Source organism: Dendropsophus ebraccatus, chromosome 5 (genome assembly GCF_027789765.1).
Source record: "Dendropsophus ebraccatus isolate aDenEbr1 chromosome 5, aDenEbr1.pat, whole genome shotgun sequence".
Taxonomy (NCBI): domain Eukaryota; kingdom Metazoa; phylum Chordata; class Amphibia; order Anura; family Hylidae; genus Dendropsophus; species Dendropsophus ebraccatus.
The window spans coordinates 83,745,559-83,771,521 of NC_091458.1; the positions used below are offsets into that span (position 1 = coordinate 83,745,559).

General features: G+C 38.6%; 1 protein-coding gene across 2 annotated transcripts in view; it reads right to left on the reverse strand.

Moving 5' to 3' along the window:
- Nucleotides 1–1,460: 1,460 nt before the first annotated feature.
- RBM26 (RNA binding motif protein 26) overlaps nt 1,461–25,963 on the reverse strand; it is a 56,069-nt gene continuing 31,566 nt past the window's right edge. For both annotated transcript variants that reach the window (XM_069970666.1, XM_069970667.1), the window contains exons 16-25: nt 25,520–25,642; nt 21,911–21,985; nt 17,804–17,971; nt 16,491–16,595; nt 15,782–15,970; nt 12,167–12,253; nt 10,026–10,139; nt 7,320–8,215; nt 6,189–6,243; nt 1,461–4,236 (exon numbers count right to left, since the gene is read on the reverse strand). In XM_069970666.1, the coding sequence (XP_069826767.1) occupies nt 8,126–8,215; nt 10,026–10,139; nt 12,167–12,253; nt 15,782–15,970; nt 16,491–16,595; nt 17,804–17,971; nt 21,911–21,985; nt 25,520–25,642 (951 nt within the window). In that variant the 3' untranslated portion in view covers nt 1,461–4,236; nt 6,189–6,243; nt 7,320–8,125. The remainder of the gene's footprint in view (nt 4,237–6,188; nt 6,244–7,319; nt 8,216–10,025; nt 10,140–12,166; nt 12,254–15,781; nt 15,971–16,490; nt 16,596–17,803; nt 17,972–21,910; nt 21,986–25,519; nt 25,643–25,963) is intronic.

A 25,963-nucleotide genomic window follows, 5' to 3' on the forward strand; every position in this document is an offset into this window, starting at 1 on the left:
CACCCCATCCTCCCATCCATATGACTGCACATCCTGTCCTCTGCAGAAAAGCACCCTGTTTTCACCCCCATCTTCACAGTTGGAACTGCATTTTTGAGGTTGTAATCATGCTTCTTCCTCGAAACACTGAGTGGAGTTGATTGCAAAAAGCTCTATTTTGGTCTTATCTGACCACATGACCTTCTCCCATGAACAGGCTTGTAAGAGCCACAATTCTTTTTGGTTGGTAGATGATCAAATCCTTACTTCAAGCAATAAAATGCAAATTAATTATCTAAAACTGATAATTTTCAAGATTGAAAAAAAAAAAATCAATTCTGTCTCTCACAGTTGAAGTGTACCTACGATAAAAATTACCCACCTCTCCATTCTTGGTCTGGCGTGGTCAGACAAAAAGGCTGTAAAGCAAATCTTGTCTGCTGTATTGAACACTGCTCACAGAGGAATAGATTGAGACAGACTTGGAAGTTTTTTTTTATTTTAATATTATTGTTTCAGTTTAAAGAAAAAAAAATCATGGTAGTGTCGTTTTAAAAGTAGTAATCAATTTTGCAATGCCTCCATGTTACCTTATCACTAGTATTGACTGTCTTAAATTTGTGAACAAAAAAAACACACTTATTAGGTAAGGGGAAAAAAAACACTTTATTTGGTTAGAAAAACAAAAAAGCAACAAAAAAAATGGTCAATTCACAACACACATCTGTTTTAATGTTCACCTTTTGTTAGGCACCAAAATTAATCTTTAAGTTGTGCACCCTGATTTCTCATCGTCAACTTTATTGTATTAAAGATGATTATGTGCAAAATTTGGAGGAACATTACATTCCATACAACAATTGCGGCTTGCCACAAAACAGTATATAAAAACAAAGCAATGATGTCAGACATTCTCCATTTCAAAATACCACCAAAATGTTATTGCCTGGTGACAAAGAGGTTGGTCCTGAGCTTTGTTTCATGCAACGTTGTTGCAGTCATGCAATTCTACTATAGAATAGTAGTAGGATTGACTTTCAACCCCAATAAATAAATTTAAAAAATATATATTTTATATACACCTCTCTAAAAAATAGAAACAAACATGTACTTTCAATGGAAATATAATGGATAGATGAGGAAATACAAAGTAAACCCATTCCCTGGTGATTACTTAAGCAGGTCCCACCATTAGGATTAGGATCACAACATTCTTTTGAATTATGTAGCTTCCATACTTCAATAAATAAGTCTAAAGGGGGAGGGGGAGGGACCAATATTGTATACACAATAAGTATAATGTTGTCCAATATGAACAAATATAAACATTTCAAGTTGTCTGATGGCTCTTTAGAACCTTTGACCCCCTACTGACAAAGCTATTTAGGGCCTTAAAGATTTTTGTTCATCTTTGCATTCCAGGAGCTAATCTATTTTAGTTATTTTTCAACATATCCATATGAGGACTCCCCCCCACACACACACACACAGGATACACTGTAATGTGTAAAAGAAACTACATTGTGGAATATAAATGTATTTTATAATTTACTTATGAAGGGGTAAAAAACAAGACAAAAAAAAAGCTTTTGTTCACAGGCTTGTGCGTGTTTCTAGTTAGACTGCAACAAAAGATTAATATTGGACAATGAGAATTTATTAATGTCACTAAATGATGTGTCTCTTATAACTGCTCTGCATTTGCATGTAAACATGCTATTAAAGTGATTGTACCATAGAGGGGGAGGAAACCCCGCCCCTCTATGACACGGCTCAATTAGAATCAATGGAGCCTTATCATAGAGGGGCGGGGGTTTCCTCCAACTGGGGGTGGGTTGGCCCACCTCCAGTGCTTCACCCCCGGCCTGATGGTACATTCCCTTTAAGCATAAGGACTAGGAGAGCTAATGTTGAATGGGATAACTAATAGGAAGGGTTATCTCACTATGATGTAAGGTGTCAGATAATCTAATGTGTATGGGATTGCTCATCTCATAGTCCGTTAGAACCCTTTATGTATACAGATATTGCCATCAGCCTACCCTAGTACTGTACAGGCAGTTTAACTATGGTCTGTGTAATGTGGACACAGGTTCTCTCTGTATTGGATATCCTCTTATGGCCTGGTTTTGAAAGACACAGTTATAGTTATAAATGCAGGTCTGTTTTAACTCAAAGAATTTTTTTTTTTGTTCACTTATTTGAGCCATTTAGTTAAAAGGAAATGTTTTTACAGATAGGTACTGTAATGTTCTTTTCTATTTTTTAATTTTATGTAAATTTTTTTCATTCATTGTGTATTTCATTTGTATATTATGGGGGCAGCCATTTTGCCCTATTAGTTTTTAGTTTTAGTTGTTGGTCTTTGCATATGTCTTTAAGGCAACCTGCTCTATTGATAAGCTAGAAAGGCTGATACTGCAGTAACCCAATGTCCATGAAAAAAATTAATTTACCCAGAAGCAGTCTAGTTTGCACTGGCAGAGCTAGGTGTGGACATCTGGCACTATCTACATTTGTTTTTCTTATTGCTGCAGCTATTATTTTTTTTATAGTTCAGAAACAAGCTATGCACAGGGAACATGAGGTATAGCATGTGTATGTACCTGTGAGAAGGCTTGGCTATAAACAGATAAACATGGAAACAAAGAAGAGTGTCAGCAGAAAAACATCACCTTGTCCATCCAGTTGGCCCTTTTAGTATTTCCTTTCTTATTATCTTAGGATAGATATATATTTATCCCAGGCAGGTTTACATTTAGTTATTGTAGATTTACCAACCACATCTGCCGGAAGTTTGTTCCAAGCATCTACTACTCTTACAGTAAATTAATATTTAGTCATGTTATCTTACCCCCAACTAACCTCTGACTGTGTCCTTTTGTTTTTGAGTTAAATTTGTTTTTAATGAAAAAAAAAACAACAAAAAAACAAAAACAAAACACTTCTCTCCAGAAGCTTATTTAGTCCTTTAACAAAATCTAGGCTATGTTCACACACTGTCCAAATAACGGCCGTTCCGCAGTGAACATCTGTTGTACAGCGCTAACTAGAGCCGGACTTAATGTTAATAGCCATTAATTCCAGCCATAGGTAGCGTTAAACAACGGAAGTGGTTTGTACAGTGTGTGAAAAAAGTTTCAATTGTGTACTCCTCTTCTTTCCTCCAGACTATACAGATTCAAATCCTGAAGTCTTTCCTGATATCTTTTATACCTAACACCCTGCATCATTCCTGTAACTCCGCTTTAGACCAGTTCTATTTTAGCAGTATATTTTTTTAGGTGAGGTCTCCAGAACTGGACACAGTATTGCAGATGTGGCCTTACCAGAGCTCTATACAGCGGGATCACAATCTCCCTCTTCCTACTGGTTATACCTCTAGCTATACAGCCCAGCATACAATTTGCTTTCCCCACAACCTGGTTGCACTGATGACTAATTTTAAGGCTGTCAGAAATCACTACCCCTAAGTCTTTCTCCTCTGCAGTCTTTGCCAACCCAGTACTGCCGATGTGATACTCGGATAGAGGATTCCTCCTCCCTAAGTGCAATATTTTACATTTGGAAACATTGCTGTAGTTTCGATTGTTTTGACCACTTATCTAGCAAAGCTAAATTATTTTCCATATTACTGACACCTCCTGGAATATCAACCCTATTGCACACTTTTGTGTCATCAGCAAACAAACCTTACCTATCATACCTTCTCCTGTGTCAGGAGAAAGGCAAGGCTTTCTCTGTTTGCTGATGACGGATGTATAGAATCTGTATGTGGGCACCTTCTTAAAATCAGGCTTAGTTACGTAACACACAGGTTTTCTTGAGTTCACTTTAACTTGATAAAATACTAATATGAACACTCGTAGTCCTAAGATCTAACTCTTACTAACCCCAGGAATTATTAACATGGAGTGGTAAAAACCCCATCAAAAATATATCTGTGATAGGAAACCACAGCAAGTGGAAGTAAATATAGGTGAAACATTTATTTTACACATTTCAACTGGATGCAGATTTTACCCAAACCCCCTTATAGGCTACATGGTTGCATACTACGGACCTCAGCTTTGAAAAAGAAGGAATTTAGTTATTTCATATGAAGACTGCAGAACATTAGAGGGGGTGGTAGAAGGGAGAGATATTTCGCTAATGTACAGATATAAAACATTCCCACATTTCAGACAACAGGGAAAGTTGTCAAGTGTATATGCTGCTAGTTCTTTAATGGAATACCACCAAAACAGAAGGAGCAACCTGTAAGAGAGAAATGTGGTGAATTAAACACTGCACTTATTTTCTTGTTACCTTTTAGAGGGTGTTCCCACACAAAGTAAGTGGACTGCAAAACTGCATCTAAAAATCTGTAAGAGGGAACACTCCCTTATGTCACAGGTGGGGAATACCTTGCAAATAGAACTAGATATGAGTGAACCTACAGTAAGCTCTGGTTCGTGCCAACCCAGTTGTTTGGCATTTGAATCCTTCAGTCTGGAGAAGATGGTTGCAACCTTAGGGCTGTATTTATCTTCTCCAGGCTGAGAGATTCAAATGTCAAACAACTGGGTTTGCACAAACCCAAACTTACTGTAGGTTTGCTCATCTCTAATATAAATATACTTTTTAGTTATTCTACTTTAGCACCTACCGGATCTGCAGCGGATTTTCATGCTGCGAGTTTGCAGTGAAATCAGCTGCGGATCCTGTACTGTGAAGCTCAATGGGTCCCATACACGCAGAGGAGGAGCCGGGAACATCACACAGCCATGGCCCGAGCAGGTGATGCATGCTCGGGATTCGGGGCTGCGATCGGGCGTGCGGGGTATTAAAGGGGGTTGGGGCTGTAAGCTGCAGGCGGCGCAGGGGTTAAAGGGGCCGGGTCCCATGCAGGCAGCGGATCCACTGCGTGTATGGGACCCATTGAGCTTCACAGTACAGGATCCGCAGCTGATTTTGCTGCAAGCTTGCAGCATGAAAATCCGCTGCGGATCCGGTAGGTGTGAACGCACCCTTAAGATTCTGTTTGCTTTAGAAACCCCTAACTATCCAATATTCCTACAATGAACTCTCCAATTGGAAACCTGTCATGCAGAAAGGGGAGTAAATACAACAACAAATTCAACTGTTAAAATCTTTAGGTGCAAACTGCCTACAGCAACCAGTCACAGCTCAGCTTTTAGCTCTGGTAAAACCAAAGCTGATCTGTTATTGGTTGCTGCAGGTATTTTATACCTATCGATAAATCAGAGACTGTCCCGCTGTCCCCCACTGAATGCAGCTCGGCTACTTCAGAGACAAACTTGTCTCGGGAGTGACGGCCCACTCAGCTAATCACTGTCTGAGATGGAACAGCCCCACAGCCAGTGATTGGCTGAGCAGGCTATCACTCCTGAGACGACTCAGCAGGGGACACCAGAGAGGCCGCATCGGGACACCGGAGGAGTGCTGAGAGGTGAGTATAAGATGTTTATTATATTTACTAACAATCCAGCGTTTTTAAAACGCTGGATAATCCCTTCAAAGGGGTATTCTAGGAAACAGTGAAAACCCAGGTGGTGAAGAGGATGGTGGCAACACAATAAAGATGTCCTATTTACCCGTCCCCATGCCCCCATAGTGCAGCATCACTGCTATCAGTGCCCTGCCATACACCTGATCCTGCAATGTCATGACCCTACTCAGTAATGCCCGCTCAGCCAATCAGTGGCGGAGGTGGGACACCTCTGCAGTCACTGACTGGCTGAGCAGATAGTTCCTGTTGGGCCGTGATGAAACAGGAACTCTGGAGATTCAAGAGTCTGGAAACTGACAGACCTGGTGACGCTGTGCTGTGGTACCATGGGGATGGGTAAGTAGGACATCTTTATTATGTTGCCACCACCCCCTCCCCCATGGATTTTTCACTGTTGCCTGGTATATCTCTTTAACTCATCATGGTTTAAGTAAGAAAACTTTTAGGAAGTTCCTCAGATGTATACTGGCAACATAGCCCTTCAATATAATTGGGGTTCATAGGACGTAGTGCTGTGTACAAAATGTAAATTTTGAGAAATTCTAACAGACTAGACAATATGAGGGGGGAAAAACAATGTAGAACGTCCTTGTCTAAAACTAAGTAGAAGGCCCTTAATTATTCCTGGTAAATTGTGATAATCACAAAACCACCCTTTACCAAAAAAAGACCAAAACATCAATGATGTATACTCTACCTTTTTTTCAGACCAAAAACTAACAGTGCATCTTCTAAAACTCCATCCATATAGTCTACAAGTAAAAAACAATGTTCAGATGTTAAAAATGATTCTCATTCTGCTCAACGCACATAACACATATAACATCTTAGAGCCTTTGTAGAAACATCTAAATGTAGCAATACAGTCTTATCCAGGGTTCACACAGTATTTTATTAGAATTTGGCCCTCATCTTTGTCAGTAATGTTAGCCACAAGCAAAAGTAGGTCTGAGACACAAGCTGGAACAAATCTTTCCATAATCAGTTGGCTCCACCCTGGTTTTAACTAAAATACTGACCAAAATAAGTTCCAAAAACTAGACCAAACACTGGTTGAAATATTACATGTGAAACCAGTCTTTAGATAGTACTGCTATGGTATGCTGTCCTATCTTAGGACACCACTCAGTAGTAGAGCAGGTTTGACAGTGTGATTGTCCCCTAATCCTGTATGTATGACCATAAAGAGAAGCCAAATTTTATAAGAAACTTGTAATGCTCCTTCTAACGGACTTCTCAGCAGTTCCTTGGCTAGCACATAGCACTTTTAGATGGGATGGCATTATTATCTTTTGAATGAAACTATGATGGGTAACTGTCCCATAACTTACCCCATTGTTTTTACAAAAAAAAGCAACAGGGGTATTATATGAGATTAATGTATGATTTTTTTTTTTTTTAATGTGGTGCACAAATGTGCTTCTGTAATAGTACTAAGTGGTCAAGCCAACATTCATAAGGTTCACAGATTATTTGACTACAATTTCACGATGATTCCACACAGTTTTATTTTCAATTTAAAAAAATAAAAATAAAGCACCCAGCCCTAGAGAAAAATAAAGGGTCTGGGAGCCCATAGGAAACATTAGGTAATGTTTCCTTTATTCCGCATGCTACTTTTTTTCTATGCTCAGACACTTCGGGCTAGGGAGAGCTTATATAATAACTACTGATGTATCTCCTATATTTGCAGTGTCTAGAGACATTTACACTTAATGTATGACTAATATTGGCAGCTGTTTTGTCATAGGGGACTGGAATTGTGAAAGTTTTCATGAAATACTGTTTTCAGGTACTGTACATGCATCAGAGAAGTTACCGTACTCACCGTGACTGTTTTCGTCTGCTCCCATGGAAGGGCACTGACATCCTACACACTTCTGCCTCTGCGAGCAGGCACCAGATCCCGATGTGAAGACAGTGTACTTTCCAGATCAGAAAATGTTGCACATAAAACTTAAGCAGTTTAATTTATCATATAAAAAAATCTTTACAGTTAACCACTGGAATGGTTTGTATTTTTTTTTTTTTTTTGTATTTTTTTTCAGTCTTTTTTTTTCCATATTAGATTCTCAACAGATGTAGATTTTCATTGCAGTTTTTGTCGTCTTTCTTAGACCATTCCACTTTATTTTTTAACATATTGAAGTCACACGGACTTAATTGCAAAGCATTTGTACAATGTTATTAAAACCCAATACGTAAATTACGTACACAAAATAAGCTGAACAAAAAGGCTACTACATAGTAAAGCCTACACTATGCATTACAGACTTTTTTTTAGCATTCATCTACTCAGGTCTGAAAACATTTATAGATTTTAAAGCAAACTCTTTTGGATGAAAAATTTTTTTTACTTAACTTGCATTCCACAAGTTTCTTAAATAAAATAAAAACAAAACAAACAAAAAAAAAGTCGGTACACTCAGCAAAGTGTATGGAATAAAACCATTGCATATGTGTCTATGATGATGCATTGTGCAATCATTTACTGAAATGTGAAAACTACAGAAGGCTTCCCAAATGTCCAGCATATCTTTTCACACAGAAATGTAGAGATACATTCCATGGAAAAGTGCTTTAATTCAACTAAGAGTCCAGATATCGAGCTCAGGAAGAGAGGGAAAAAAAAAATCATCTCCTCCACGACCGAGACTCATTATCTTCTTCCTCCTCCTCATCATCCTGCAGCAAAGAGTCATCCACCGCAGTCTCTTCTGGAAACTGAAGTAAAAGAACAAAAATGTAAGTGAAAGAACAATACAATTTGGTTAAAGCTGTTGAGCTTCAGTCAAGTTCCAGATCCATCGTCCCACACTGCACAAACTGTACACGCACAGAAGCACCATCTCCCTCAGGAGCTCGGCCACACTCCAATAATCAGACATTTGAAGAACTCTGGGATGGCACATATATCTTATCAAGAAAGAGAAAATAACTCATGGGCCACAAAGTGATGTATAATAGTTCTTCAGGATTTTTTTCTGCTGTTTATTTCTTTACATTTTATGGTATTCCACAACAGAGATCAGTAATAAAGCCAGATCTTACTCGGCATAGCCTGTTTGGCAGCACGTAAAAAAGGTACATTCACATGTCTTTGGTGTGGTATTTGCAGTGGCATCATTAAAAGGGATGACATCAATCACCCTCCGAAGGGGTATAGAATTCCATGTAGGGCTTTTCAAATGTGCGAAACAAAAGGGGTATTACACTGAAGTCAAATATTTAATTTAGGCCTAGCGGCATTAGTATCAGCCATAGATGGGATGTGCAGCCGTTCCTTTCTCTCCATGTCGTGCAAATATTTAATATATTGTTGCCTTGGCGCAGAACATAGCAAACAAGACTTAACATAAGAATAGGCTGTTTGGCATGTTCTACACTTATGTTACCACACTCCCCCAGCGTCTTGTGTCATTTTCAGGTCCCAGCTGAGCGATTTCACCTCCAGTTACAAGAAGGTCCCTTCTAGGCAGTGACAGCCCGCTCAGCCAATCACTGACTGTGACGCTATCCCATTGGGATCGTTCAGCAAGGACCTGAAGAAGATGCAGGGGGACAACGGGGGAGCATGGAAAGGTAATAGGCTGTTTGTTATGTTCAACACCAGGGAAGCAACATATTTAAAGTTTAATTTGAGCAGAATACCCCTTTAAATACGTGTGAAGCAAAGCAGATATAGGCCAGTTTTTTAGAGCAATTAAATCCGGTTTACAGCGCACAAATTATTAAGAAGAAAATATTTTCTAAAGTCTGTGGCGGTTTGGGATGTGTCCGATTCCAGGTTTGGTGGCATGTCATTCTAAAAAACTACTATAAAAACTACTATAACAGGTCTGAAGTGGCAAGATGTGGAAGAGGTTCCAGTTGGTGTGAATGAGGCTGTAAATATTTAGTGCCTTTTGCAGATGGAATTACTTATTTCTGGATTACTTAATTGGAAACATTTGTGCCAAAAGGTCTAAATGAAATTTGCAACATTTATCCAAAACATTGCTAAAATATGGTATGTTGCACAGCAGTGTGTGTGTGTGTGTGTATTTAAGGTCTCGCTTAATTACTATGTGTATAAAGGGAGTTCTCAAAGGTGGCAAATGCTATTCCCTGTAGTATTTAAATGGATTCTTTGGAAATATATTACTGAATGTGGGGTTTTCCTGCCCTGGTTTAAGATAATGTTTTTCATCACACAAGACCTTGCCTGCTTGGTTTCCACCACTCATACACTCCTCGCTGCTGTCATGTACATAAGATTGAAATAGAATTTCTTACAGCATATGCAAGAGCTTTAAAATGTCAGCATGTGCAGGGAAAAAATATACTGCATGTAGACATTACTACAATATGTGATGGAAGAGATTCTGAGTGGTCAGAACAGATATTTTAGCACTAATCATAATTTATAATCATAATCTTTATTAAAAAGCATCTCATGTATGGGAAGCCTTAGTGGATTCTAAAGAATTCTCAAAAGTTACATCCAACAATAGACTGAATATGGATAATATAGCTATTATTAGCAAATACTTACTTCTTCCTCTTCTGGTTCCACATCTTCCACTTCTGTGCTACCTTGATTTGCTACTGGCTTACTCCAAGCTAATTTTAGGTCCAGTCCTTTGAAATGAGCTCCGTGAATGGCAGCCTAAATTAGTGTATATAAATGAATGAGCAAAATACCAGTCACTAGGAGTAAAGATTTTGTGAGACACAGATGCACACACACAGGTTCCTAATGCTCATGATTCTGTCACATTGGATACGAATGTGAGCACAGCAGCACCTGGACATATTAATACAGCACTTATTTGTAATAAAGACGTACTTGTGCTACCTATTGTGAAATGCATCACTGTGACCTGCACTAGCTAGAAAGACAAATAACCTTTGACAAACAGCCTGGGTAATTGAAAACTGAAAGCAGCTAGTATTAAAATACTGAAATCTTGCTTGGTGCCAGCTGCACAAAGTGGCTGCTTTGGAAATTGTATGCTCAAATTAAAGTAACATGAAGCAACATAAATCAGTGTTGGCAACGTACCCAAATAACTGGGACAGTCACACAAGATTTATAGCGCGATCCTAAAGTACAGCATAATGTGAAATGTAGAAACAATTACATGTTCAACAGCAGCTGACCATGAATTGTGTGATACTGAAGTCCTCCGGTATAAATTTTAAATCTGTACATATAAATTTATTATATATTTAAAGGCCTTTTTACCATGCAGCTCACAAGTCTCCTGTTCATGGTCTAAGCAAAAGATCACACAAGGCAGACTCTGAGCACAGCATTTTAACTTATTTGTGTCCATAAGATAAATTAAACCCAATAAATAAATAAATATAAATAAAAAAATTATATATATATATATATATATATATATATATATATATATATATATATATAAAGAAACATAATAAAAATAGTCTGAAGTTCAGACTATTTTCAGCCGTTTTGTGGACTTTCTTGAGCAGTAAAATATGGTCTTTTTGGAATCCATTTTAAGATTTATTTTTTGATCTAGCAAAAGCTGTAAGTCACAAAAATGGCTTTTTATTAATAAACCGTTATTTTTTCCTTTCAATCTGTTTTTTGAACCAATAGGGGGAGATTTATCAAAGGGTGTAAAATTTAGACTGGTGCAAACTCCCCACAGCAACCAATCACAGCTCAGCTTTCAGCTCTGGTAAAATGGAAGAGGAGCTGTGATTAGTTTCTGGGGCCAATTTGCACCAGTCTAAATTTTACACCCTTTGATAAATCTCCCCCATAGTGTAAAAACATAGCATAAGGGTTCATACCTTTTATTAGAAATGAGCAAACCGGGTTTGAGTCCATCTGAACCTGAACTTTCTGCATTTGATTAGCTGGGGCTGCTGAACTTGGATAAAGCTCTAAGGTTGTCTGGAAAACATGGATACAGCCAATGACTATATCCATGTTTTCCACATAGCCTTAGGGCTTTATCCAACTTCAGCAGCCACCGCTAATCAAATGCCGAAAGTTCGGGTTCAGATGGACTCGAGCATGCTCGAGGTTCGCTCATTGCTACCTTTTATGCCAGACACTCGCTTTGCTCAATGTTAAAAACAACTAACAAAAACAGACCAAGAACAACCAAGATCATACAAAAAACCACCCCTTATATATGATAATGCTGGGGTAATAGACATAATGGAATGAGATGTAAACTGATTCAACACTTGAAATAAGTCCACAATTGTTTAGCGTACAGTGCTGCAATGTGTGGACAAAGGTAAAATGAATTCGCCATTTTAGGTGGTCAGTAAAAGTTAAAAGGTAGCCAAACCTGCTGGATAGAGTAGTCATAGAAAACATATACAGAAGGGGGTACTTTGCAACGTAATGCACATCCCTGGCTGGCTAAAAGGTCAAAATTATTTTCAGGTCCTGTTACATCTGTAGGAACTTATAAGCGCAAACTTCCATGTCACACCATGTTCCCAAATACCCTAGTGGCAAGGTGTAATTGTGGCTACAAGGAACCAGCAGCAACAATGGGACTATTTACAACAAACTATTTACTATGATATGATACCACTTCAAATGAAAAAAGCCTTTCCAGCATGCTCCATAAATAAGTAGTAGGTATATTCACATTTATCAGATGGACTAAGAGGGGTTATGGGTGGAATATGTAAACTTACAGCCTCAGCTTCTGCTCTTGTCTTGAAGGAGATTGTTGCACGGAGAGAGGTGTCATCTATCTGGCAGTCTTCAATCTCACCAAATTGCTTAAATAAAAAACACAAACAAATGTTGCTAAAAAATCTCTGTAATTCTCCAATACAGTACAGTAATTTCTACTATTTGTGTGTTTTTGGTACTTTAAAGAGACTCTTTCAGCAGGTTTAGGCTGCCCTATCTCAGGGCAGCATAAACTAGTAATCGAGAAGCAGAACAGAAAAAATGATGACTGGGCCTCACCAGACTGACCATGAGGCCCTCACCATCTATGAAAGAAGTCTACCCTCCATTTGTCTCCTAATTTCTGGTTTAACATAAAATAGGTACAGAGTCAATAATGTTACAGTGTTGTATTGTTCTATTTTATAATGTTACTTATCTCTTCTTAGGCCTTATGCACACGTTCCGAAATTTACGGATCCGCGTTAGTGCACATTGATGTCTATTGGGCTATTTACACTATCATTAGCAAAAATGGATGAAAATCAATCCTGAAAAAAAAAAAAAAAAAAAGGACATGTCCTAGTACGAACCCAGTGCGGACCCTGATTTTTTTTTTACGGATCCTCTTATTGAAATCAATTGTTTACAGATTGTAACATGTTTGCATCCGTATTTCCGTAAAAAAATACGTATGAAGTGCATTGAAAAGCATTGGAGTGGTAAAAATGGATTTACGGAAATACGGACGCAATACGGATGTCCAATCCGTAAATTTTAGCGGGTTGTTTCAGGACCAGAAAAAATTACTGAACGTGTGCATAAGGCCTTATATATGGCATACTATCTATACAATTTTTGCCATATTCTGCAGTGTTTTAGATTTACAGAGGATTGGTCCTAAATTGGTCATCCAGTGTGGACTTTTTGTATTGGACTCAGTTTATGGCCAATCTTATTTACTTAACACATACTGTATTGCCACCAATTCTTTTATGATAAGTAGTCAGGGACAGGACTGTGCAGCTTATATAGTCACTTTTGTGAGAACTGCCTCCCCAGCAACTAGGGGGCACCTCACAGTTTAAGAAGCACTGACTTAGATTGCTCTATACAGCTGATTCAGAGATATCCTTCTGAATAACATTTACAATCAGTAGTCCTCTCCATTATGTGCATGAGCCCAGTAGTACTCAATATTCAAATAAAGCTGAAAACTCCGCCCACCAGCTGCTGATTGACAGTTGTTTGCCTATACACAGATAACTGCCAATCAGCAGCTGAAGAGCAGGGGGAGGGGTGCGGCAAGAATCCTATTCTCCTACATATTAGGAGAACGGCTGAACTGAATGATGTAAGTAATACACCAATCTGTTCAGCATTTCTAGTTTATGCTGCCCTCATTTGAAAAGCAGAATAAACCTAGTGACAGATTCCCTTTAAAATTTTCAAGGTATGGAATATTGAATATAGACTACATTGTGCAGGATAAAAGGGTAGGAGTTAATAGAGTCATGGTGCAATATCACGGCACTGTCAGGGAATATACTGGTTTATTCTCAATCCAAAGAAATAAGTCTTTTAGAACTAGAGCAGGTTAGCATTCTTTATTCTGTTTAGTGCACATTTTGGCTTTGTCTTCTTACCAGCCTTTTCTATCTTTGAACTATAACTATTTGACACAGATCATATCAACAACAATTCTACCTAAGGAAAATGTGTGATAAATAAAATATTTCCTTGCCTTTGTTAGTTTGTAGTTGGTTTACCTGAGCAGACATTTTTACATTCCGACTTGATTTTAAGTTTTTAACTAGTTAAATGAAAACACTGACAATCAATCTTTGGTTTCGTCTGCCAAAGTGCCACTCTACTAACAGCTTTACAGCAGCCATATGGACCACAGGGGTCAATAATCTGGAGACCCCCACTGTCTGTAGCCACCGTTACTTCCAAGACGAGCTCATCTCGAGATTGACAACCCGCTCAGCCAATTAATGGCCACAGACTACCCCCTTCTCAGTCAGGGATTGGCTGAGTAGGCTGTTACTTCTGAGCCAAGCTCATTTCTGAAGTAACGGCAGTGACAGGCAGCAGGGGGACACCAGCGACTGCATCGGAACATCGGGGGATCACACAGAGGTAAGCAACATGTTGCTAGCTAGAGCAAGGTGCTAGCGCAGAATAACCCCTTTAACTTCTATAGGAGAATTCCCTAGGCCTGCTCTGTGACCTGTGCACGGAGGCAGGCAGCAGAAGATGGTAAACTGTGACCATGATTTATTGCTTGTAGTAGGACACGGTTATCTGTCTCCAGCTTTATAATACAAATGTTATTGCAGACTGTATGTACTGAAAAGAAAGGAGGAGATAACTGATGAGAAGTGATCTCAACAGAAGAGGAAGTGTCTTTGTGGACAGATTGAAGCTGCAAGATTTCAGAATTGTGTCATATAGATGTTAACAAAATTGAAAAATTGGGAAAATTTGAAAATTAAACCATAACAAAAGAAAAAACATTAAAACCTAAAACCTTGATTTTAATAGGTTATTTCCTCCCATACATTTCCTTTAAGACTATGGTTAACATAGTCAATGGCTATTATATTTTATACTGTTTACAGAAACAAAAGTCCTCTACCTTTCATAAAAGTAATGGGGAATATTATCTAATGTATTTTGTAATGTACTATAAGAATGTGCAGTCCAGAACTACTGTTATACCCCATGCTGGAAATGCATCTGTCACATGAACACATATAAGGCTGCATGTTGTAGACTATACACTACTGTATACATGGCTCAAAGACTATTCTGCAAAATGCCTACTGAGCTGCTGCCCCCACTGCTTACTCACACTGTATATGTATTACTGCTCCCATATTGCTACAAATGGCGCTACTGCTGCTCTAATGACATAACTTACACTCCAAAGTCACTTCGCTATCTCTACTATTACTGATAATACTCTCAGATTAATACTGCTATAATGTAACATATATGTTAAACTTATGTTACTACTACTTCCAAAACTATTACTGTTACTACAGACTCAACATAGACCAATCAATCTATCACAATGTATACACACCCTTTACAGGCAAGATTACTTTTTATAAGTAGTAGGTTGTGCAGGATTTGGAGTCATATCAAACAAACATGTCCAAAGTAGCTTAAAATGCCCCAATCTGAGCTGGCAACACTGACCCAGCTGCCTACTGGACTACATCCATATACACATTTCATCCAAATTTTTAGTCTGGCTGCAGCAAACTGTGCATGTGTTTTATCAGCCTAGAGCGCGGCCTGCTGGTCAAGATGAAAACTGCAATATTTCATTATGCATTTAAAAAAGGTTTATATGTTTATATTTGAAGACAAAAAGGAAAGTCATACAAAAGCTAAAAAAGTAAAAAGTAAACAATGCATTAAGAAAATATGAATAGTCTGATGGTAGTGTACAATGAGCCCTATAACCAACCATTCAGGCAACCTTATGACAACCATATAATCAATTGTAATTAACAGCTGACCCATAGTTTGTGAGAAGCAGCATCATAAAAAGTATACTATTAATATGTTGCAAAAGTACAGAGCATACTAAGCACAAAACTCTACAGCTCTAATTTACTTACAGCAAAGTGAGGAAGAAGATCTTCCCTATCACCTTCACTAAACCCAAAGATCTCTAGAGCTTTTGGACGATGGTCTACCACAGCATGAACTGGGACACCGTGACCTCTGCCTCTTCCACGAGACATTCCTCTTCCCCTCATGTGTGTCCCTCTTCCACGGCCAGAGGAAAGAATACCACGCTTTGCAGCCTGCAAGGATAGCAAATATATCTATTATAGAGGAGCCTGCACACAGCAGCCAGTGCATTCCAATTCTGTATTGGGAGGAAAAAAAAATCTCAAGAACCTTTCGAAGGACTAAACTAACTAAATAAATGTAATGCTTTTATAGCAATGTGCAGTAAAAAGAGAATAGGAACCAAAGGAGCATCTGATTAGCTGTACAACATACACCAACAGCGCTCAACAGACCCCAATGACTTATAATAGGGTCTGTTGTGTAACATTGTGATGTCAGTTGCAAATAAGGGGGGGGGGGGGGGACGGGACATACTTCTGTGCATGAAAGATGACAGAATTGGCAATGAAGCCACTTGACATCTGCATTGTAGCAACCACTGTAAACACATAGGGGGAGTTCATAAGTCCGTGCAGCGCAGGCTGGCAAAATTGTTTGCACAAGCCGTGTGTTTAGGCAAAAAAAATCTGATTTGTATTTTCATACAGAATTGTGAATAAGGCCCTAAGAAAAGGCTTCAAATAAATGCACCTCAAGTTGTAGTTCTGTATATTTTCGCCTCAATTCTGCCACGTCTTCTCCTGCTTGAAGTTTCTTGTGCAAGTCAAGCTCTGTGTCAAGTAGTTCCTTCTGCATCTTTAAAAATCGAAAGAAAAAGAAATAAGTTTAGTCAAGTGTAATAAAAATAAACGTTGATGCATACACCTATTTGTAGGGAAGAGACTTTTTAAAATCTCATTTTGCCCCAGTGAAGTGCTGCAGAGTTCCCTCCATGATAAAAAGGTGAGAATGGGCACATTATGTCCAGCCTCTCCTTAGGCTCTGCGCTTGAATTATACAGATCACTGCCAGCTCATTGCCCAATCATTAAAGTGGTCATCTAGGCTTAGAAACACATGCACACAGCCTTCCAGAAGCAGAACCACTCCTGTCATTAGTTTGGGTGCAGTATCCCAGCTCAGTTTCATTAAAGTGAATGGCTCTGAACTGCAATACTACACACAACCTGAGGACAGATGGGGTGCTGCTTTAACAAATACCGTAGCTGCATTTTTCTAGTCCTGGATAAGCCATTTAAGGGAGCCATCTGGGCCGAGCCTGGTGCTGTCTGACCCGACTGAAGACTATAGGATGCAGGAACTAAGATTTTTTAATAGTTTATAAGGCAGAAAAGAAAACTGGTTTTTAAGGGCCTATGCCCAAAAGAAAGGAGATTCAAGCACTGTAAATATGGTTGCACTGCGTGTCCCAGGAGATCCCTTATTTCCTCTCCCCAGGAGCCTGTGTTTGTCTGTGAGACAACAATCTGCAGAACAAGAGTTACTCCACTGCTCAAATGGATATTTTAGTTTAAAAAAAAAAACAAAAAAACCCTGCAAAGTCCATCCACAACAGCACTTTCTATTTCAGAGAATCTTCCAAGTCGAGAAGCCTTAAGAATGTGCATAAAATTGTTTGGTAAAGTTGTAGAAGACAACACTCTGTTGGGATGATGGTGCTCGTGGTAGGACTCGTCCCGAAAACAGTAGAAGAATTAATCCCGGCACACATCAGATAGATTTCTGCTTAATTTATTGGCATAAGAGGTGCAGTATATACAGTATTGACAATTTTGTTTTCTACAAATACAATATCTGTTTCTGCCCTCTTTAGCTGTCGTTACTTCTGAGACAAGCTCATCTCTAGAGACAGCAGGGGGACACCAGAAACATGCAGTGCAATCATATTTACAGTACTTGAATTAGAGGATCTGTGCACAATTTTTCTTTTTGCAAACTGTGTAAACTCACTTGCTATTATAAGATAACCTCTTTCCGCACTTGGGGAATAAAGCAGAACAGTACCTGAGCTTTACTTTTATTAGTCTTTAAAGTGTTTCCAGCAGAAGACACTGCTTTCAGCTCATCCCTTAGTTTAGTAATACTGATGGCCAGGGTTTCCACAGTTTTCAGGATTTCCGCTTTGTCCTCTGCTTTCATGCTTTTATTTTTCTCCAACCTTGTTATAAGCATCTGCAACATAAAAATGTGTTATAGTCAAGAGACACACAAGTGACAAAAGTGAATGCAAACAAATATTACATATTAGTTAGGAGCCTTTTCTAGTATTAGAATTAGCAGCTCCTTATGAAACTCTCCACCTACAAGTGCAATAATGCTCCTTATATTATTATGCACTGCATAAAACTTGGAGCTGTATATTTCTCATATATTCTCTGTGGAATTTATTGCATGATACATTATGTCCACTCAATTTAGACGCTAGGTCCTACCATGTTAGAAATCCCACCCTATCCTCAGGTTACCCTATATCTATTGATCAAGCAAATTTTCTTTTCCCTGTAACGTGCCTTATTTCTCCCAAATAATAGAGTTTCTACGGTTACACAATTTCACTGTGCCCCTTGCACGAGAATCTTCTTGACAGATGTACCTAGATCTGTCAATTTTGTACCTAGATCTGTTATTCTTACACGCAAGCTTAGAAATATTACACATTAGGTCTAGACAATAATAAAGCTGGGGTTACGTATAACCTTTTAATGTGTCTTTAACCCTAGAATGCATACCTGGGGCCTTGCAGGCCCGCTCTGTTAATTGTTTTCTATTTACTGCAAGATTATTTTAGTTAGAATTCCTCAGGTATATAGGTGTTAGTCATTTCCAGTTGTTCATATATTTTTATGTTACAGGCATTTCGGTATAACAACTCTTTTTTGTAAATACCCCATATTCACATACCTGGGGCCTTTTAGGCCCGTACTAGGTTTACATGTGATCCTACGTCTTTTTGTCTTTACTGTTGCCCCCATTAGCTACATCTGGAACCTTTTTATCAAGAACTGTACTAAGCATTACCATTCTAGTGAAAATGTGACAGTGGATGAGCAACTTCTTGCATTTAGGGGAAGTTGCAAATTCATTCAGTATATGCCCATCAAATCTGCTAAATATGGTATTAAAATTTTCTGGATGTGTGATGCTGCAAGCTATTATGGAATGAATGGTCTGATTTACTGTGGCAAAGATGTTGACGCTCCAGTCCAGAAGAACCTATGTTCTGACGAAGTAAAAACACTTGCTAAACCAATTTTCCATTCTGGAAATAATATAACAATGGCCAACTACTTCAGCCATCTAGAACTGGCCAATTTTTTGCCTCAGAAACAAATTACACTTGTTGGTAAAATGAAGAAAGACCGCTGAGAAATTCCTCCAATCATGAAGCACAATCAACATCGACAACTTTATGATCGTGTATTTGGCTTCTGCAATCAAGCGACAATGGTGTCTTATAAAGCTAAGAAAGAAAAATCTGTGATATTACTGAGTACAATGCACCATGATGCAAGTATAGACACCAATAACCGGAAACTGAAACCCGAAATAATCTTGCATTATAATAAAACCAAAGGAGTTGACAAGATGGACGAAATGATTGGCGAGTATGCGTGCAAGAAGCAGACAAAACGTTGGCCTGTAGTTCTTTTTTATAATATGCTAGGTGTCAGCCCTCAATACCTATATTGTTTATAGTGAGACTCATCCAGAATTCCATGCCAACAGAAAGGACAAGAGACGTCTATACTCGACGGAACTTTGCTATGAACCTTACATGATGGAGAGAAGCAGCACAAAATGCTTGCCAAGGCAAACAGAAGCTATGATCAGATGTGGTATATGTTTTCAGGAACATCCAGAGCCAAGAGATAAAAAAAGAAAGCGATGTTACATTTGTCCAGCAAAGAAGGACTGGAAATCAGAGCGTGTCTGTACTACTTGTGGACAAAATCCATGCAAGGATCATTCTTTCGAACAGATAACGTGTGAACGATGTTGTGGTCATTAGTAAATTCAAAAAGGAAACTTTGAAAAGAGATATTCCTGCAGCATGTTTACTGCAACTTTTATATAAAAAAAACTTTTAGACAAAAAAACGTTATAAAAAGTTATATTGAATGTGTATATTGGGCGTTTTAAGCCCGTTCAGTTACTTTTTTGTTGTTTTTTTTGCACGTAATAATGTTTCATTCACATCTTAGGATGCATTGCCACTAGCATTGGTGTCTGCCAGGAGGTGATCCGTAATGGATCTGATCTCTTGGTAACTCCAGTTAAGGCTACCGGAATGCTCGGATTCTACCAGCCTTAGCTGGGGTCACCAGGTCGTCAGATCCATTACAGATCCCTTCCTGGCAGACAGCAGCACTACTGGGAATGCATCTTTACTTTGCAATTTTCAAATAAACTTTGAAAAGTATTTTTATTTAAGTTATTCCATACTATTTGCACACGGGCCTAAAAGGCCCCAGGTATGTGAAAGTGTAGATTTTTATGGTCATGCATTCTAGGGTTAATTTCCCCAGTAAGGTATGTATCAAAGTTATAAAGCATACAGAAGTATGTTGTCACACAAATTGTCAGACTCAACACTTTGCTACTTTGGCTTCCATAAGCGGAGTATTGGTAAACTTTATCGACATCTTGCCAAGTTCCGGGGACAAATTGATTCTAATCAACGGCAAGCTAACACAATGAGCAACATTTATCAAGTTGCCCAATACACTGGGAGTCTTATATCTCAACAAGCACTAGTAAAATAACACCTGGGCTGTGGGAAAAACCAGACAGTGGGAGCTTCCGGCCAATGTATCTCTAGCTTTATTTCTGGTACAAAGTTAAACAGCTGAAGCCCTAGGAAAACAATTCAACCCTTTCAAATAAAAAGGGTTTGTCACACAGATCAGATGATATAATACTCGTTGGAGGAAGCTAAGGATCCCTTACACAAGCAAATCCATACATATTTATATCCTCGGATGCAGCGTGCGTGCGTGCGTGGGTATTCCCCCCCCCCCCCCCATACATACGCCAGGCATTTAAGCACTTAGACATGTAGCAGGCAGGCATTGGTTGGTGACTGGTTTACCCACCTTTACCTGCACTGGCTTATTTATAATGATGGCCGGACCATAAGAACAATGATGCACTTTGCCCCTCTGCCATTCTGTCTCGCACCCCCTCCTGATAGTGTGTAAGCTCATGCATGTGAGCAGGGCCCTCACGCCTCATGTATGGATAACTATATGTATATCGCTGTAATGTCTAATTTGTCCAATCTAAGATATGGGGGAGCTCACCATAATACTACATAACAAGGGGTGCAGCTAAGTGTCCAAAAGAAACAACCTTCTGAAAAATAAGAAAAAGAAAGCTGGACACTATAGTACAGCGCACACCACTAAATCCCAAAAATTCAAAGTTTATTAGGACAAACAAGAAAACACCACAAAAACAGCAATAAAATCAATTAAAAAACCACAAAGGTATATAAGAAACTAGGCAGGAGGACAATATACTCTCCTACTTTACCAGGGAATCAAACATATTAGTAATGCTCCACATGATCAGACATAAAGCTCATCAAGTGCATAAGCGTAAAATGGCCGGCAAAGTGAAAAAAGGAAAACTATAAATACAATGCAATATACCATATAAAGAGTCCAAAGTGCTATAGTGCAAATGTGCAAATAAATCATATAATCACTGTAAACACCAATATGAACCTCTAACATGACAAAAAATGCCCAACCATATATGCCACATGAAGTAAGTTACATGGGAGCAGATGCCGTGGTACAGACCCAACGCGTGTCGTCACACACAGTGACTTCGTCAGGGGGCTGTTTTTGTGGTGTTTTCTTGTTTGTCCTAATAAACTTTGAATTTTTTGGATTTAGTGGTGTGCGCTGTACTATAGTGTCCAGCTTTCTTTTTCTTATTTTTCATAAGGTAATGTCTGATTTGTGTCTATGCATGTACCCCCAGAATTGTAACGTGCTGCGGAATCTGTTGGCGCTATAAAAATAAAAATTATTATTACACTGTTCCCCACTCATATTCAAAACCCTAAAAAAAAAATACATAAAAAGTGTAACTAGATTTTTTTACCTTCTGTGTTTCAATGTGTTTTTCCAGAATTTCTTGCTTTTTCTTCCTAACATCTTGTTGAAGTTTTAGTGCTTCCTTTTGAAAGAGAAAAGGAGCCTTTAAATACACACATAAAACACAACATAAGAAACAAAAATCTAGGTTTTAATCTTAAAAAAGTTCCTGAGCTTAATAAAATCTGGTAGTGGTCTGATCTTAAAGGGGTCACCCAAGCCTTTAAAACATGGCCACTTTCTTCCAAAAACAGCATGCTTTTGTATTAAAGTAATTTTTCTGGCACAAGGCTTTTGTGCAAGTTGTTGGCGGAGCTGCAGAGTCATCTAAAGCCAACAATGTGTACAGGAGGGACATAACCTGTGTTGAAGTGTCAACACATTTTTTGTTTAGCGGCATCTCCTAATGGCAGCAGCCTATGCCTTATATCTTCTGTGTCCTCTAATGACAAGAGCAAGAGACTACATATCCATGCACTTTCTTCCACATGGTCTCCACAATCTCAAGTTGCAAATGCCTAGAAAAGGAGTAGAATCTATTATTCATCTACACAAGTGCAAAAGGGTTCTGGGAATGCCCAGTATAAAGACTGGCTAATATCTACATGTGTGTACAGCCCCCGGACAACCATATGATTAGTAATGTACTGCTTGGGGAAGAATTACCTGCTTAACCCAGGTCACTTATTCTCAGAGTAGATGGCAACACCCCTTCCTCTTATAGTTTCATGATGGACTAATAAATGATCATATCGGCCACTTTAGGGGCCCAATCACACAAAAGATTTGCTGCAGTGTTCCATCATGTAGTTTTTTCAAATTATCAAGATTTTAATGATTTTTTTCTACTTTATATTCGTGTTATACTAAAAAGAAACGGCTATTAAAAGAGGTACACTAGAGAATAAAAAGATGATGTAAATCAACTAGTTCTACAGATCTATAAATTACTTCTATTTAAAGGGAACCAATCAGCACGATTGTGCTAACATGGTTCTCTCAAGCACTGTATAGAGCTACTGTACAGCTTGAGGCACGTACAGGCCGTGGCTGCAGGAGTAGCTTTAGTAGGCAGAAAAGTTTTAGGTCTGTCTACCAAAGCTACTGCAGCAGCGGCTGGTAAGTGCCACAAGCTGTACAGTAGCTCTATACAGTGCTTGAAGGAACAATATCGGCACAATTGTGCTGACTGGTTCCCTTTATAAAAAAAAAAAAAAAAAAGAATTATGTCTTCCAATACCTATCAGCTGCTGTATGTCCTACAGGAAGTGGTGTATTCTTTCCAGTCACATTTTAGTAATTAAAAAGTAAATTAAAGTCCGGGCAAAGCTATTTTTAAAAAAAATGACGGCGTCGATAAAAGAAATAACGTTTGTATAGTGTACAAGAGCCATGCTCTGTATAGGGAGCACTATGTCAAGACTGCAAATAATTACATGACTTCTCCAGGGTATAAAGCAATAAAACAGCTAACTACAGGAAGAACTAATCTGTATATGTATCTGGTGTGTGGGTCACCTCCTGTCAGGTGAAAAAAGGTTTTATTTATGGATCAGCATCAACTGCACAGTATGGGGATGACTTAGGGTCTATTTACACAGAAAGATTATCTGCCAAAGATTTGAAGCCAAAACCAGAAACAGACTATAAACAGAGATCAGGTCATACATGAAAGCCTGAGGATTTTTCCTCTTTTCAAATCCAGTCCTGGCTTTGGCTTCAAATCTTTGGCAGACAATCTGTCAGATAATCTTAGGGTGGTATTACACGAAGCGATTATCGTTCGAATAATCGTTCAATCGGTCGTATTTGAACGATTATCTTTAAGTGTAATAGTAGACAACGATTAAACGACGAACGATTGGTCGTTGGTCGTTTAATAGGTTTTGGATCTATTTTTATCGTTTGTCTTTTACACATCGTTCGCACATCGTTCGTTTGAATAAGATGTCGTTAGCCGTTCCCTGTTCATTCGCAAATTGAAAGGGGAGTGTTCTTGAATTTTGTTGCTCCAATATAACCGATAATCTTTCCGTGTAGTAAAACGAACGATTATTAGGCAACCGCTATTGCGATCGTTGGAGATCGTTTATCGTTAATCGTTAATTGAAAAAAATCGCTTCGTGTAATACCACCCTTACTGTGTAAAAGGGCCCTAAGGGTCCATTTACACACACAGATTATCTGACATATTTTACAGATTTTTGCAACCAAAGCCAGGAATGGACTATAAACAGGGAACAGGTAATAAAAGGAAAGACTGAGATTTCTCTTTTTTCAAATCCATTTCTGGTTTTGGCTGCAAAAATCTGTCAGATAATCTGTGTGTGTAAACGGACCCTTATGGTGCATTTACACAGGCAGATTTATCTGACAGATTTTGGAAGCCAAAGCCAGGAATGGATTTGAAAAGAGGAGAAATCTCAGTCTTTCCTTTATGACCGTTCCGTGTTTCTGGTCTGTTCCTGGCTTTGGCTTCAAAAATCTGTCAGATAAATCTGCCGGTGTAAACGCACTATTAGGGTCTATTTACACAGAAAGATTATCTGACAGATTATCTGCCAAAGATTTAAAGCCAAAGCCAGGAACGGACTATAAACAAAGATCAGGTCATAAAGGAAAAAGCCTGAGATTTCTTCTCTTTTCAAATCCATTCCTGGCTTTGGCTTCAAATCTGTGGCAGATGTGTAAATGGACCTTAACAGGCAGAGAGACCAGTTAGAGGCCAGTCTGCCTGTCAATCATACTCGCACTGCACGCTGGGAGGCAGAGAGACGTCCAGATGACTAGTTGACTAGACCTATAGATCTATACTGACTAGACCAGCAGATCTATACTGTGCTGCTTGGAGCCATATTAGCACAATTGTGCTAATTGGTTCCCCTTAAAGGGATTGTACCGCTTACATTTCCTTTTACTGATTAGAGCAGACGCTAAGGGTACAAACCCACACACCGTATACGCAGCAGATACGCAACAAATACGCAACAAATACGCAGCAGATTTGATGGTGCAGATTTGATGCTGTGTTCAGTTATTTAGATCTAAATCTGCTGCGATTTGCTGCGTATCGCAGCAGTAAATACGCTGCATATACGGTGTGTGGGTTTATACCCTAAAATGTTTTTTTTTCTAATGTTTACTTTCTCACTGTAATGGTTTTGATTTCATTTTTTGTACATTGTTATGGGGCTGCCATCTTGCATGAGCAGTTTTAACAACATTTAGTGACATGCTTTATGGCAAGACTCATAGATATATAGGACAACAGACAGGCTTTGTCCCCTTGAGATGAATGTGAAACATTACTGGGCAAACTCTGACTTTTAAAGAAGTCATTCTGAAGGGTGCTGCTATCGTCTCCTCTATCGAGTTGTGTCACCTGACACTGCAATGCTGCACAGAACACTTTACAGCAGTCTCCTCTAATCACCACACACAGGAAATCTCAGCTTAATTTTTAACCAAGTAGAGAGAATCAAGATTTTAGGATTTTATAATATAGATAGAAAAATGGAAAACTAGAAAAAGTCACCAAAAATTCTTGAAAAATGTTTAACATAAAAAATGTAAACAATAAGTTGTCTTCAGATGACACATTCCCTTTAAAGTTTACCTGTTTCTTTTTCAGTGCATCAGTGTTGTCCACCTGGGCAGCGTAAGTTACAGATTTTTGGATGGCTTTTAAAGCTTCTGGGTTGTAAACAGTTTTTGTAAGTCCTGTAGAGGTGGACAACACCTACAGACAAGAAGTAAACATAAAATACTCCAAACTAATATACAATAATGTAATAGTCATTGACCAGATTCATGCATATAATGGATATGCTCGATTTCTCAAACTCTCCATCCAACTATTATACACTTTATTTTAGAATATAAATGTTCCATGCAAGTTAAAATGACCTATTTACTAGAAGGTAGGATTTACACACTCTCTTCATGGCTAACAGTCTTGAACTGGAGGTTTTGGTGGTCCCAAACTAAAGCAGGCGATCAGACAGCAAACACTCAATGAGCAAACTCAATGAGTCATCCCTTGCTGGATGTCCACCAATAT